General features: G+C 69.4%; 1 protein-coding gene across 1 annotated transcript; it reads right to left on the bottom strand.

Moving 5' to 3' along the window:
• Positions 1 to 319: 319 nt before the first annotated feature.
• LOC122102184 (formin-like protein 5) lies at positions 320 to 9,560 on the bottom strand. The gene is made up of 5 exons (XM_042672747.1): positions 9,415 to 9,560; positions 6,015 to 7,068; positions 5,009 to 5,086; positions 4,237 to 4,299; positions 320 to 544 (listed from the first exon to the last, which is right to left on the bottom strand). The coding sequence occupies exons 1-5, from the start codon at positions 9,558 to 9,560 to the stop codon at positions 320 to 322; spliced, it is 1,566 nt and encodes a 521-aa protein (XP_042528681.1).
• Between the last annotated feature and the right edge of the window lie 3,288 nt (positions 9,561 to 12,848).

The following is a 12,848-nucleotide window of genomic DNA, read 5'->3' as shown; positions in this document are numbered from 1 at the left end:
GCGGGGCGGGCGTGGTGGGCGTGGGGCGCGGGGCGCGGGGCGGGCGTGGTGGGGTGGGCGGCGGGGTGGGCGCGGGGCGCGGGGCGGGCGTGGTGGGCGTGGGGCGCGGGGCGCGGGGCGGGCGTGGTGGGCGCGGGGCGGGCGTGGTGGGCGTGGGGCGCGGGGCGGGCGTGGTGGGCGTGGGGCACGGGGCGGGCAGCGTGCGCCAGGCCGGCCCCTTGCTGCTGTCCTGTGGGCAGTGTCTCCGTCCCACGCCGGGTCCTCGGGTCCCGAGGAGAACCCCGTTCCCGACTCACATAATCCACACGCTCATCCAGGATCATCCCGGCGAGATCCTCGGCTTAGTGACGTGGGCAAAGGCCCTTCCAGTGGGCCACGTGCCGCGGTACATCTGTCTGGGGGCTGCGGACGCCGCGGGGGGCAGAGCGGCCCCGGCCTCGCCAGAGGACAGGCTCAGGGCAGGTGGCGGCAGGAGGACCTCGAAGTTGAGGCCAGCCCGGCACAGGCAGCAAGGAGGTAGCTCACACACAGAATCACGGGGGGCCTGGGAGGTGGCCACGGTGTGGGGAAGGTGAGGCCAGGCTCACACGCAGAATCACGGGGGGCCTGGGAGGTGGCCACGGTGTGGGGAAGGTGAGGCCAGGCTCACACACAGAATCACGGGGGGCTGGGGCGTGGCCACGGTGTGGGGAAGGTGAGGCCAGGCTCACTCCCCAAACACACACACACTCACACACGTGCGCACACGCGGCATCCACAGACACTCCGTTCTCAGCAAGGCTCTCTCGTGGCACCATGGACTGACACCACGGGAGCCGCCGGTGTGTGACCCCTCCCGGTTACCACGCAGCTCCGGTCTTCCTAGCCAGAACGACCCTCCTCCTCCTTCCCACACCGAACTCCTACTCAGTCTTCAAAGGCCCCTGAGGTCTGTCCTCTGACAGGCTGGCTTTCCCCTGCAGGGTGAAGCTCCTGGAACGTGAGGGTGGGGCAGAAGGCACTTTTCCTGACTGTTCAGGCAGCTGCGTGTGGGGGGTCCCAGGCTGAGCTTCAGCCGAGTGCTTTGGGGGAGCCTGGACCAAGGGCTCGGTGGCTGTGCGGGTGCGAGGTGCTGGGGGGGGCAGCTGACTGCCCGGCCCTGCCCTCCCCCTGCCCTCCCCCTGCCCTCCCCCTGCTGGCCACGGGCAGCTGTGGCCTGGCCTGCTCGTAGTTAGCAAGCCTGGGGTCAGCCTGCCTCCCGCATCCCCACGCTGCCCAGGCCCCCGTCGGGCGGTCAGGACGGGAGCCTCTGGACACAGCGTGCACCCAGCGCACTGACCGCTTCTTCTGGACACAAGCGTGCACCCAGCGCACTGACCGCTTCCCTCCCACTGGCTGATCCACGCCTCGGAAATGGTTCTGCAGACCCGGCCCTGGGGCTGCGGGAGGGGGAGGGAAGGCCAGCAGCTCAGGGGCTCCCCTCCCTCCCTCCCCTCCCCACCCTCCCCTCCCCTCCCCCCTGCCAAGGCTAGCTGGCCAAGCTGGCCAAGGTCTTTGCAAAAGCACTGTGGCCCCTCTCCCACATTCATACAGAGGTCCAAGGCCGCTCCTCCTCCACCCTCCACTCTGCTCTTCCCACACCGGCCCCCAGCAGTCCTCAGAGGCTCAGTCTGCCCCCGGGCCTTTGCACCTCCTGTCACCACCCCTGGGCCAGCCTGACCCCCAGCATGGGTCGGGGTCCCCGTATCTCCTCTCGAGTTATTCCATCTCCCCAGCTGCAAGGGCTTCTGCCTGCTCTGAGCCCACAGCATCTCTGGGACCCACGGCCTGGAGTGGGGTGAGGGCAGGACAGCCCGGAGCCCCAAGGTGCAGGGCCCCAAGGTGCAGGGCCCCAAGGTGCAGGGCCCCAAGGTGCAGAGCAGGTCAGGGCGGAGAGGGCCCGGGGGCTCGGGTCGGGAGGGGCACGTCTGTCCCGGGGCTCGGGTCGGGAGGGGCACGTCTGTCCCGGGGCTCGGGTCGGGAGGGGCACGTCTGTCCCCAGGCCACCGAGGAGGGTGAGGCACCACACCCTGGCACGGTCCCAGCTGTGCGCCCTGAGGTGACTCAGTCGGCAGGTGACTGTGCCCCGACCGCCCAGCCTCTCCACCCTCCCGGGAAGGGGCGCCCCGATCTGGGGCTGACATCCCCTTCTCCAAGGACCCGACTGGGGGTGCCTCGCATGGGGCTAGCGCGGCCCCTGCACCTGCTCCCTCGCCACACGACCCGGGCCACCTTGCTGGGGCCGGGGGATCAGAGACTGGGCGGGTGCCGGGGAGGGCCACGCAGCAGTGGGGCCGGTCCCCTCTCCTCCCCCGCGCGGAGGCGGGCTCTGGGCGGGAGGTGTGGAGGCCAGGGTTGCCAGGCAACCTCGAGCCGGCTGTCCCCACCAGGGCGGTGGGCCGGTTCCAGTGTTTGTGCCTTGCTGCTGGCTGCGCCCTGCTGTCACTCGGGGTGCGGAACACTTGGGGGGGGCGGAGGGAGGGCTTCCTGGCCCCCCTTCTCAGGGTCAGGGGTCAGGGGCCCAGGTTTCCCCGGGAAAGAGCTCCCTGGACAGCCGCCCGTGGCTCTGCGCGGAAGGCCAGGGGGGCTGTGGTGGGGGCCCTGGCTCAGGGTGGGCTTGGGGGTCTCCGGCCATGCCCACGTGACAGACATGGCCAGAGGCCGGGTCCCTCCATCTGATCTAGAGTGGGGTCTGGGTGAGCCCCGGGGCCTCTGGGTGGGCAGCCTCCCCCGTGCGGCCCTTCCCAGGCTCCGTGCGTCCCCCCCGCGTGGTTGGGGTGAGGAGCTCCGTCTCCAGGGGCGTCTTGGTGTGACCTGGGGTACCCTCCACAGCCCAGGGCCCAGTCGGCAAGAAGGCTGGGCCCCAAGGGCTCCAGGGGACGCACCGGGCCGTGGCAGAGGCAGCGCCGCCCCCTCCACAGCCCGCACCGCCCAGGACACTTGGGGGACACCGAGCACGCGCCCAGCACCTGTCCAGGCCGGCTGGACTGTCCAGCAGGGCCGCTCAGGGCTGGACATCTCCTCTCCTGCTTGGGCTGGGGGCTGCTTCTTTCCTCACTGTTGACCTTACTAGGAAGTGTCCCGTCTTCTTGGTGAAGAGTGAAGGCCCCCCGTGCGTGTGGCGGCCAGTGTGTGAGTGGCCAGTGTGCGTGGCCAGTGTGTGTGTGGCTGGTGTGTGTGTGTGGCTGGTGTGTGCATGGCGCCCGGTGTGTGTGTGTGACCAGTGTGTGTGACCAGTGTGTGTGCAGGGCGCCCGGTGTGTGTGCACGGCGCCCGGTGTGTGCACGGCGCCCGGTGTGTGTGCACGGCGCCCAGTGTGTGTGTGTGCATGGCGCCCGGTGTGTGTGTGTGACCGGTGTGTGTGCACGGCGCCCGGTGTGTGTGTGCACGGCGCCCGGTGTGTGTGTGCACGGCGCCCGGTGTGTGTGTGTGTGCTCGGCGCCCGGTGTGTGTGTGTGCAGGGCGCCCGGTGTGTGTGCACGGCGCCCGGTGTGTGTGCACGGCGCCCGGTGTGTGTGTGTGCAGGGCGCCCGGTGTGTGTGTGTGCACGGCGCCCGGTGTGTGTGTGTGCACGGCGCCCGGTGTGTGTGCACGGCACCCGGTGTGTGTGTGTGCACGGCACCCGGTGTGTGTGCACGGCACCCGGTGTGTGTGCACAGCGCCCGGTGTGTGTGTGTGCAGGGCGCCCGGTGTGTGTGTGTGCACAGCACCTGGTGTGTGTGTGTGCACGGTGCCCGGTGTGTGTGTGTGCACGGCGCCCGGTGTGTGGGGAGCTCCCGAGGGTGACCCGGCCTCTCTGACGCTGGCCGGCCTCTGCTCCACCCTGCCGGCAGCCCCAGGCCTCCAGGCCCCAGGCCTCTCGCTCTCTTGACACCTGTTGGCCGAGCTCGGCCTCAGCCCCCTCCCCAGCTGTCCCGCCCGCCGCCCGGGATGCCAAGCGAGCGCAGAGCTGAGCAGCCTGCAGGGCCTGCGGCGGCATCAGAGGTTTAAACCCCAAGGCAGTGTTGACCAAGAGGCTCTTCAGGGCCACCAGGCCCCAGGCCCAGCCGGAGCCCCTCGGACCCGCTTCCTGGGTTGAGGGGACTCTTCCGATCCCCCCTGGCTCCCCCCTGTGTCCCCCATTATCCACCTCGCTGCCATCAGCCCTTCAGCACCAGCTGAGCCCCGGAACCTTGGAGAATAAATTCCTGTTGTTCTAAACCACCAGGCCTGTGGTACGTGACGAGCCGGCTCTGGGACGGGGCGTGCCCCGTAATGGCCGTAGCGGTGCTCGTTGATGGGCTGAGAGGGCACTTAGGGAAAATGCAGGTGAAGATGCCCTTCCATGGCTGCCGCGCGCATCGATCGGCAGCCAGCAAGGGAAGCGGGATCTGACATAGCCTCTTTCCATCACCATGGACCCCGACCTGCTCGGGGAGCCCTGCCCCCTCTCCACGGCTCCCGGGACCTCAGGCGGAGCTGGGGCACCTCTGCGGAGTCCCGGCTTGGTCTGAGGCCGGGCCGCTGCCCCGTCCCGTTCCCAGGCTGGGCCCTTCCTGGCCCCGCAAAGGCCAGCCATGGATGCAGAGCGAGCCGGGCCTGTTCGGCCCCGGCCGGCCAGCCAGGCGCCGGAGGGGCGCAGGCCTGGGTGGCACAGAGCCAGAGGAGCCCCGGGAGAGCGTTGGGGTTTGTCGGGATGTGGCGGGGGCTCCAGAGCCCTCCCCCTCCTGTTGGAAACGCCAGGGCGCAGGGGTGCAGCGCACTGGCTCCGGGGAGGGGTCTGGCCTCCGCGGGCTCTGGTGTCCCGGGCCGCGGGGGGGGACAGGCCGGCCTGGGCTCACATCTATTTAGAGCTACCCTGGGGGCCACCCTGCTGCCTCCTCATCTACTCCAGTCCTGCCGCCCCTCTCCTGCCAGCGGAGGCCGCGTCTATATTTAGCTCCTCTCTGCAGAGAGGGCTCTAATTCCCAGGAACTTTTCTGCTGCCCTTCTGGGGTCCCGCAGGGTGGACCTCGGTCAGGCCCACGGCCTGCGTGCGGCGCACGGTGTGAAAGGCACCATGGAGCAGGCGGCGTGGTCTTCCAGGAGCCTAGGGGTCAGGATGGGCAGCAGGGAACTCCGGGTGCTGGCTGGAAAGCCATGGTGTCATGGGGGGGGACCCCCTCCATCCCGGCCCAGAACCCCTGGGGCTCTGGGTCGGAGCCGGCCCTGCCTGGTCTCTGGGCCTGGCTCTCCTCGCAGCCTGGCAGTACCCCGCCTCCTTCCTGACCTGGGCAGGACAGAGTGGAGACCACAGGGCTGTGGATGAGGCCAGGCCCCGGTCCGGGCATGGGCGGCAGCTGGGCCGCCATCATTCCCTTCCTGGCCTCCTCTCAGCTCGGGCCTCCCTGGCCTTGTGTGTCCCTGCTGCCCGGCCCACGCTGGGCCCCTCGGGGACCTCTGAGACGCCCCTTCTCCTCCCCCTCCCCCCCAGTGGGGCCTCGCAGAGGGCGGGGGGAGGGGCCCACGGCCGCCCAGTGCTCCCTGGTCTCTGCGCGCTCCCACGGCGGTCTGGGTGCATGCCTGGTCCCGGCACGGCTGCTCCTGCCCTGCGGTCTGTCTCCAGAAGGAGCAGCCTGGCACACTCCGGTTGGTTACGCGGGAGTCGTCTCTCCTCCCAGCCGGAAAGCTGCCCTTTCTACCTTGTGTGCTGGGGGGGGGGATGCGGGGGGGGACAGCTCGGGGCTCTGTGCCATTGTGGGAAAATCCTGGTGCGAGAACAATCTGACCCGTCCTATGGAAGAACAGTAACGACGTCTTGCCACTTTGCTGTTTCTGGAAGGAGGACCGTGTGTTTGGCCCTCTGGTAGACACCGGCTCTCCCGCAGGCTTCGCTCAGTCCAGACCCCGGGGTGCACATTGTCCCTGGGCGCCCTGTGCTAGCTGTAGCGGGGCTGGAAGCCGGCTGCAGGGCAGAGCTGGCCAAGAGCGAGATGCTGGGGGGACACCAGGCCCCCCTGTGGCCCCCAACTTCCTACTCTGTCCCCTTCGGCTCTGGCCAGCGGCGAGGGGGCCCTGGGCTGGCTCTGCGGCCCCAGCTGCAACCCCACAGGGCTGAGGGAGCAGCTTGGTAGGAGGGGGGGCAGGAGGAGGCCGCGGCTGGAGGCTGGGGCAGGGTCCAGGAGGAGGCCGTGGCTGGGTCCAGGAGGAGGCCATGGCTGGAGGCTGTGGCTGGGTCCAGGAGGAGGCCGTGGCTGGAGGCTGGGGCAGGGTCCAGGAGGAGGCCGTGGCTGGAGGCTGGGGCAGGGTCCAGGAGGAGGCCGTGGCTGGGTCCAGGAGGAGGCCATGGCTGGAGGTTGGGGCAGGGCCTGGGAGGAGGCCGTGGCTGGAGGTTGGGGCAGGGCCCGGGAGGAGGCCGTGGCTGGAGGCTGGGGCAGGGTCCAGGAGGAGGCCGTGGCTGGAGGTTGGGGCAGGGCCTGGGAGGAGGCCGTGGCTGGAGGTCGGGGCAGGGTCCAGGAGGAGGCCGTGGCTGGAGGTTGGGGCAGGGCCTGGGAGGAGGCCGTGGCTGGAGGCTGGGGCAGGGCCTGGGAGGAGGCCGTGGCTGGAGGTCGGGGCAGGGTCCAGGAGGAGGCCGTGGCTGGAGGCCGGGGCTGGGTGTGTGGGCTGCGTGCCACGTGGGAGGGCGCAGGGTGGTGGGGGGAGGCCAGGCCAGGGCGCCAGGGGCGGCGGGCACGGTGCCCGCGCTGGAGCTGGCGTGGAGGGGCAGTGACCCGTGCCTCCTCCCGCAGGGCCAGCAGGCCGCGCTCCCGCCTGGCGGAGTCTGAGTGCCCCTGGCTCCATCCGCTAAGTGGTCCGGACCTCCTGGGGCCTGGCGCCTGCGTCCGGATGACTTTCTCCACGTCTATTTTCAGGGGCTCTTTAGGCTGAGTGCCGGGCGGAGCCAGGACCTCGCAGCGATTTCCGTCGGGCTGGGGGGGGCCCGGCTTGCCTGCGGCCCTCACACCGCCAGACGCGCTTGGGACGGCCTTGGCGGCACGCGACTCCTCCCCACAAGGCCGACTCCAGGGCCGGTGTCCTTCGCAGGCCGCTGCCCTGGGGGCGGGGGGGGTGCGGCGTGGACGGCTCTCCACAGCCCTGCGGCTCTTCTCTCACTCCAGCACACCCCTAATCGGCTCTGCGGAGGAGAGCACCCCGCGGAAGATGCACCCGGTTCTCAACCCTCCCCCTCCCTGCCTCCGGGCGGCCCAAGGTCGCGGGCCACTGCACGGTGGCCACCCCGGGCGGCCAGAGGGGGGAGACTGGGTGGGAGAGGCCGGTGCTGTAGGCTGAGTGGTCAGTGTGGTCTGGGGGGGGTGAGGGACGTCAGCCCTGAGCCCCCCACCCCGGCCCCCATCCCACGTCCCCATCTGGGCTGAGGGCTGAGCCCTGGCTTCTGTCTGTGTGTGGAGGGCAGGCAGCACGTGCCCACCCCTCCTGGAGGTGTCTGGAATTCCAGGGCACTTGCCAGACCCCAGCCTCGGTTAAGATGATATCTTGGCCTCTCTGGGCCTCAGTGTCCCGTGTGGGCACTTGAGGTGGAGGAGGAGGGGAGGCACCGGTCCAGGGCTGGTGACCTTGGTGGCTGGCCGGCCTGGATGGAGGTGGGTCAGTGTGGGACTTGCTCTGGCTGATGGCCGTCAAGTGTCCAGGCCTGGGCAGGGTCAGGCCAGGCCCTGGGATCCGCTGCTGCCATCCAGTCAGCCTGCCCTGGGCCTGCACAGAATGGTTGCTAAATCCTCTATTTAATTTTCTCCTCTGGGAAATTGTAGGAGGTTTTGGAGATAAAGCTGAGCTGATAAAGCGGGGATTTAGCTGTCCTTGCAGGCCGGGTGGGGGGGAGAGGGGGGGCAGAGAGGGGGCCCTGGCCGGCAGCTGTGTCAGCAGGGACTCGGGCTCCCTGGGGGACGGGGGTGTCTGGTGCGGGGGCACAGGTTCATGTGGGGGGAGAGTCTAGCCCTCTTGGGAAGTGGGGCATTCCCACCTCCCCTGAGGGGGCCACAGGCGTCCAGGGCCAGCCGGGGACAGGCTCTGTCCCCAGGAGTCCCCACCAGCTCCAGAGGCCCCAAAGACCCCTCTGACAGAGACCAGGCAGGGCCTCCGGCGCGGCCTCCACCCGTGGACGGCCCCAGGGCCTTTTCCTGTCTCCCAGCCATTGGTTGAGATGGAGTCTTTTTGCCCAGGCTGGTCTTGAACTGGGCGCCTCCCAATCTTCATCTCCCATGCAGTTTAGCGTCACAGGTGTGAGCTGCTTTGCCCGGCTTCCTGGTGAAGTCTTACACCCTCCTGCAGCTCTTGTTTCTGGGCTTCTGGGCTCAGAGGCCCTGCATTTGTGTCATCAAGGTGGCAGGGGGGCCGGGCGGGGCAGCACTGGCATGGGGGGCTGCTGAGCGCGGGCGGTGGGAGGCTGGCCCCGGACTCGCCCCACCCCGTCCTCCCGCCCGCCAGCTCCCTGGCTCCCTGCGCAGACGCGCCTTTGCACGCCGTCTCTGCCCCGCGGCACGCGCCTGCCTCTCCTCCCCGCTCCTCCCCTTGCTTCAAGCCTCAGAGATCTCCTGCCTGCCACCCTTTGACTCTAGGGCTCCGAGGCTTCTCTGAAACACCGTTTTACCAGGGTGTGTGGTGAGCGGGCGGGGGGCAGCGTCTGGTCGCCTCTGATGCCTGGAGCTTCTTTGGGTGGAGGAGGTCTGGAGGGAGCCCAGCAGGGACCCAGGACCCTCCCGGCCTCACCAGCCCCCCCCCGGCCCCCGGCAGGGACCCAGGACCCTCCCGGCCTCACCAGCCGCCCCCCCCGGCCCCCGGCAGGGACCCAGGACCCTCCCGGCCTCACCAGCCCCCCCCGGCCCCCGGCAGGGACCCAGGACCCTCCCGGCCTCACCAGCCCCCCCCCCCACTCCCCGGCAGGGACCCAGGACCCTCCCGGCCTCACCAGCCCCCCCCCGGCCCCCGGCAGGGACCCAGGACCCTCCCGGCCTCACCAGCCCCCCCCCCCCACTCCCCGGCAGGGACCCAGGACCCTCCCGGCCTCACCAGCCCCCCCCGGCCCCCAGCAGGGACCCAGGACCCTCCCGGCCTCACCAGCCCCCCCCCGGCCCCCGGCAGGGACCCAGGACCCTCCCGGCCTCACCAGCCCCCCCCCGGCCCCCGGCAGGGACCCAGGACCCTCCCGGCCTCACCAGCCCCCCCCCCCGGCCCCCGGCAGGGACCCAGGACCCTCCCGGCCTCACCAGCCCCCCCCCGGCCCCCGGCAGGGACCCAGGACCCTCCCGGCCTCACCAGCCCCCCCCTGGCCCCCGGCAGGGACCCAGGACCCTCCCGGCCTCACCCCCCCCCCCCCCCCCCCCGTGGCACCGACACTGCACTGCAGGGCCGGCTCTGGGCGTTTCCAGCCGACGCGCCCACCCCACCAGAGCCGTGGGGTGTGCCATGGCCGCTCTGGGTCTGCTCCACTCCAGTCCAGTGGCTCCAGGAGGGCGGGGCGGGGCGGGGCGGGGCGGGGCGGCCCGGGGTCCTGGCGGCCAGATGGCCGCGCCCTCCACCAGCTGCATCGCCGCTGTGTGACCTTGTCCCGTCTCAGCCTCCCAGGGCTCCCAGGATGCACTTGTCACCAGAGGAGGCTGTGAGGCTGAGCAGAGGTGACATGCTCGCGTCCCCATCTGGAACCTCCCGGGCTGAGGACAGAGTGGGAAGGAGGATCCGCGGCCTTGGGGCCAGCTGGCCGCGCGCAGCAGCCAGGGTCCCCCACACCCAGGCCCGTCCCCGGACCGCGGCGGGGGACAGCCCCAGGGGATGGGCAGTGGCTACTGCGGTCCCAGAGTGACCCACGCAGACGAAGGCCAAGGACGGTCACGCTCATTCTGTCAGCATATGCTAACAAATGTTTCTTTGTAAAAAAGAAAAAGAAAAAAAGATGTTCACAGGAAGGTTTGCAGGCCGGGCTGAGGTCGCTGGCCTCGTGCATTCAGTTCCAGGGCTGGGGACCTCCCTGCCCTGGCACCAAGGTCAGGGTCCAGTTGTCCTGTAGCCGGCCAGCAGCCCTGCTGCCCCCTCCGGGCTGGCCCGAGGCCAGGGGCCAGCAGGCCACTGGGCAAGGAGGGCATCAGGGCCAGCGTCCCTGGAGTCTCCTGGGTGTCCCTGTTGAGGGACCCTGTCACAGGGCATGCGTGGCAGCCACCACCCCAGGGCCAGCAGTGACCCCCTGGGCAGACCCTCACCACCCCAGGGCCAGCAGTGACCCCGGGCTGACCCTCACCACCCCAGGGCCAGCAGTGACCCCCGGGCTGACCCTCACCACCCCAGGGCCAGCAGTGACCCCGGGCTGACCCTCACCACCCCAGGGCCAGCAGTGACCCCGGGCTGACCCTCACCACCCCAGGGCCAGCAGTGACCCCCGGGCTGACCCTCACCACCCCAGGGCCAGCAGTGACCCCGGGCTGACCCTCACCACCCCAGGGCCAGCAGTGACCCCGGGCTGACCCTCACCACCCCAGGGCCAGCAGTGACCCCCGGGCTGACCCTCACCACCCCAGGGCCAGCAGTGACCCCGGGCTGACCCTCACCACCCCAGGGCCAGCAGTGACCCCGGGCTGACCCTCACCACCCCAGGGCCAGCAGTGACCCCCGGGCTGACCCTGTGCCCCCCATCTCTGGAGCGGGGGCTGGCAGGGTGTGCAGGCCCCAAGGGCCTCGGGTGGGCGGGGGAGGCCTGGTCTGTGTCCTCCGGGGGTGCCCTGGGAGGGGGATGCCTGCTCCCTGGGACACAGGTCCCTAGGCAGCTAGGGAGGGCGCTCTGCGTTCCTTTCTTCTGGAACCTCAGCGCGTCCTGGGACTCCGTTTTCCCATCTCAGAAACAAGTTGAAAACAAATCCAGAAACTGCCCCTCCCTGGCCCGGCTGGGCCCTCTGCCTTCCGCAGCCGCCCAGCATCCAGTGGCCGCAGCCGGGCGGGAATCAGCCTGGCAGGTCTGGCAGGTCAGGAGCTTCCCGCACCTGGCTCACCCAGTGAGCGCATCTCATTTCTAGACCAGGGGGCCCTGCTTCGGGGAAGTCCTGTCACCGGGGAGTCTTGGGGAGACTGGACTTTCCTGGCTAGCCTAGGAGTCTCTGGACACAGAGGCAGAGGGCCGGGGCAAACTCCGCCAGCCATCTGCAGCCCTGGCGTGAGGAAAGACGGCATGTTGAAATGCAGGCTCTAGACAGCACACAACACAGACGTGCTGGCCAATGCCCCCTGAGGAAACCGAGTCAGGTGGATCTGGAGCGTGCCTCGGGCCCGCCGTGGCCAGCCTCCCGTGCCTGAAGGCCCGGCCCAGTCTCTGGACTGCTGGCCTCCAAGCCCGCATTCATCATTCATTTTTGGTTTGTTAGCGCTGGGAATGGAACTCCGGGCCTTGTGCTCGCTAGTCAGGTGCTCTGCCACTTGGGCAACAGCTCCAGCCCCTTTTGGTACTGGTTATTTTTGAGGGAGGGCCTCACTTTATGCCTGGGCTGCACTCCCACCGTGTTGCCTGCATTGCTGGGGGAGGGGCGCGCAGTGCCATGTTCAGCCGTGGTTGAGATGGAGGTTCTCACACTTCCTGATGCTCGGGCTGGCTTTGAACCTTCATCCCCAATCTCTGCCTCACAAGTGTCTGTTACGGTGTGAGCCGCTGAGCCCTGCTCCAAGGCCATGTTGACTAGGCCCTGTGTTATCTATGAGGTCTCCCGCTGGGAGTTCACATCAGCCAGGACTGAGGCGTTGGCCACTGGGAGTCCTGATGGGGGAGGGACGTAAGGAGGACGAGCCCTCAGGGCTACAAGGAGGCCCAGGGGGCCTGGGGTCGGTGCCTGAGTGGAAGAGCAATGCTTGGGCCTGGGCAGAGGGACTTGTGTTGAGGTAGGGGGCTGTATTTTCTGTTAGGAGGACTGGGTTTGGGGGCATCTCTGGAAAAGTGGAGACCAGAGAATTGTGGGGCTCAGGTCAGAGCATCCTGAAGAACAAGTGTCTGGAACATTCTGCGGCCATTGGCGCCCTCTCTTGGGCATGTTGGGTATTGCCCCAGGAAGCGGTCCCTGTCCAGTGGATCTCAGCCAGGCTGCCCAGAACAGGACCTGCCTCTTTCTGGTGAGCTAGGGCTGGTGTCTGACCCCAGACCCCCCTCAGAGGCTGGGGGAGGGGGGCATCTGCCCCCAGGAGCAGACGTAGCCAGGTCCCAGCAGGCACTGCCCGGGGCTGAGGCGGGAGCTGGGCCCTGTCCTCCGGGACTGAGGGAAGGCCTCCGTGCCCGTGGATGGGGTGATGGGGACCTGGGGCTGGGGTCGTGGGTGCAGGATTGGAGACCTCTCCACCTGGGCTGTAGGTCCCAAGGCCACAGTCCCAGCTGCTCCACCCCAGCAGGGCCAGACGGCCCAGGTGGACAGCCCTGCGCTCCAGGGAAGGCCGGGATGGAAGGAGAGGGGACACACAGGAGGGACTGAGCACCAAGGGCCGCAAGACCCCTCCCTGCCCAGGCCCCAAGGACAGGGCCACGGAGGCCTGGGACTGGCTCCCGGGACCCCCCCCCCCACACACACCATGGGACATGGCCCCCGGGCAGCCACTTGGACCACAGCCGGGGGGGGGGGGGATGGAACGCTGGGGCCCCGCCTGGCCCTTTAAGATGACAGTTCTGTCCCTGAATGTCCCTTGTTGTCGCCCAGCAACCAGAGGCCCTTAGTGTGTACACGGTCACTAGGGCGACCAGGAGGCCCACAGCCCCTGGGCAGTGGCTGGCACTGCCCCCACTGACCGAGCCTGGCTGACTGCCCGGAGACTTTCCCCCTTGGTCCCCACCCCTGCCCCACCAGGCGGCTGGCACC

The sequence above is a fragment of the Dipodomys spectabilis genome, unplaced genomic scaffold (assembly GCF_019054845.1).
Source record: "Dipodomys spectabilis isolate Male_0828 unplaced genomic scaffold, ASM1905484v1 ptg000768l, whole genome shotgun sequence".
NCBI classification, from domain to species: Eukaryota; Metazoa; Chordata; class Mammalia; order Rodentia; family Heteromyidae; genus Dipodomys; species Dipodomys spectabilis.
Note: the sequence above shows the minus strand (reverse complement) of the source record. Positions and strands in the feature narration are given on the sequence as shown.

Coding starts and splice junctions, on each gene's coding strand:
- LOC122102184 (XM_042672747.1), bottom strand. CDS start 9,560: ATGCAGCTGGTGGAGGGCGCGGCCATCTGGCCGCCAGGACCCCGGGCC. Junction 7,069..9,414: donor CACCCCACGGCTCTGGTGGG/GTGGGCGCGTCG, acceptor CCCCGCCCCCAG/GGCAGCGGCCTGCGAAGGAC. Junction 545..4,236: donor TCCCAGAGCCGGCTCGTCAC/GTACCACAGGCC, acceptor GCCACCTCCCAG/GCCCCCCGTGATTCTGTGTG.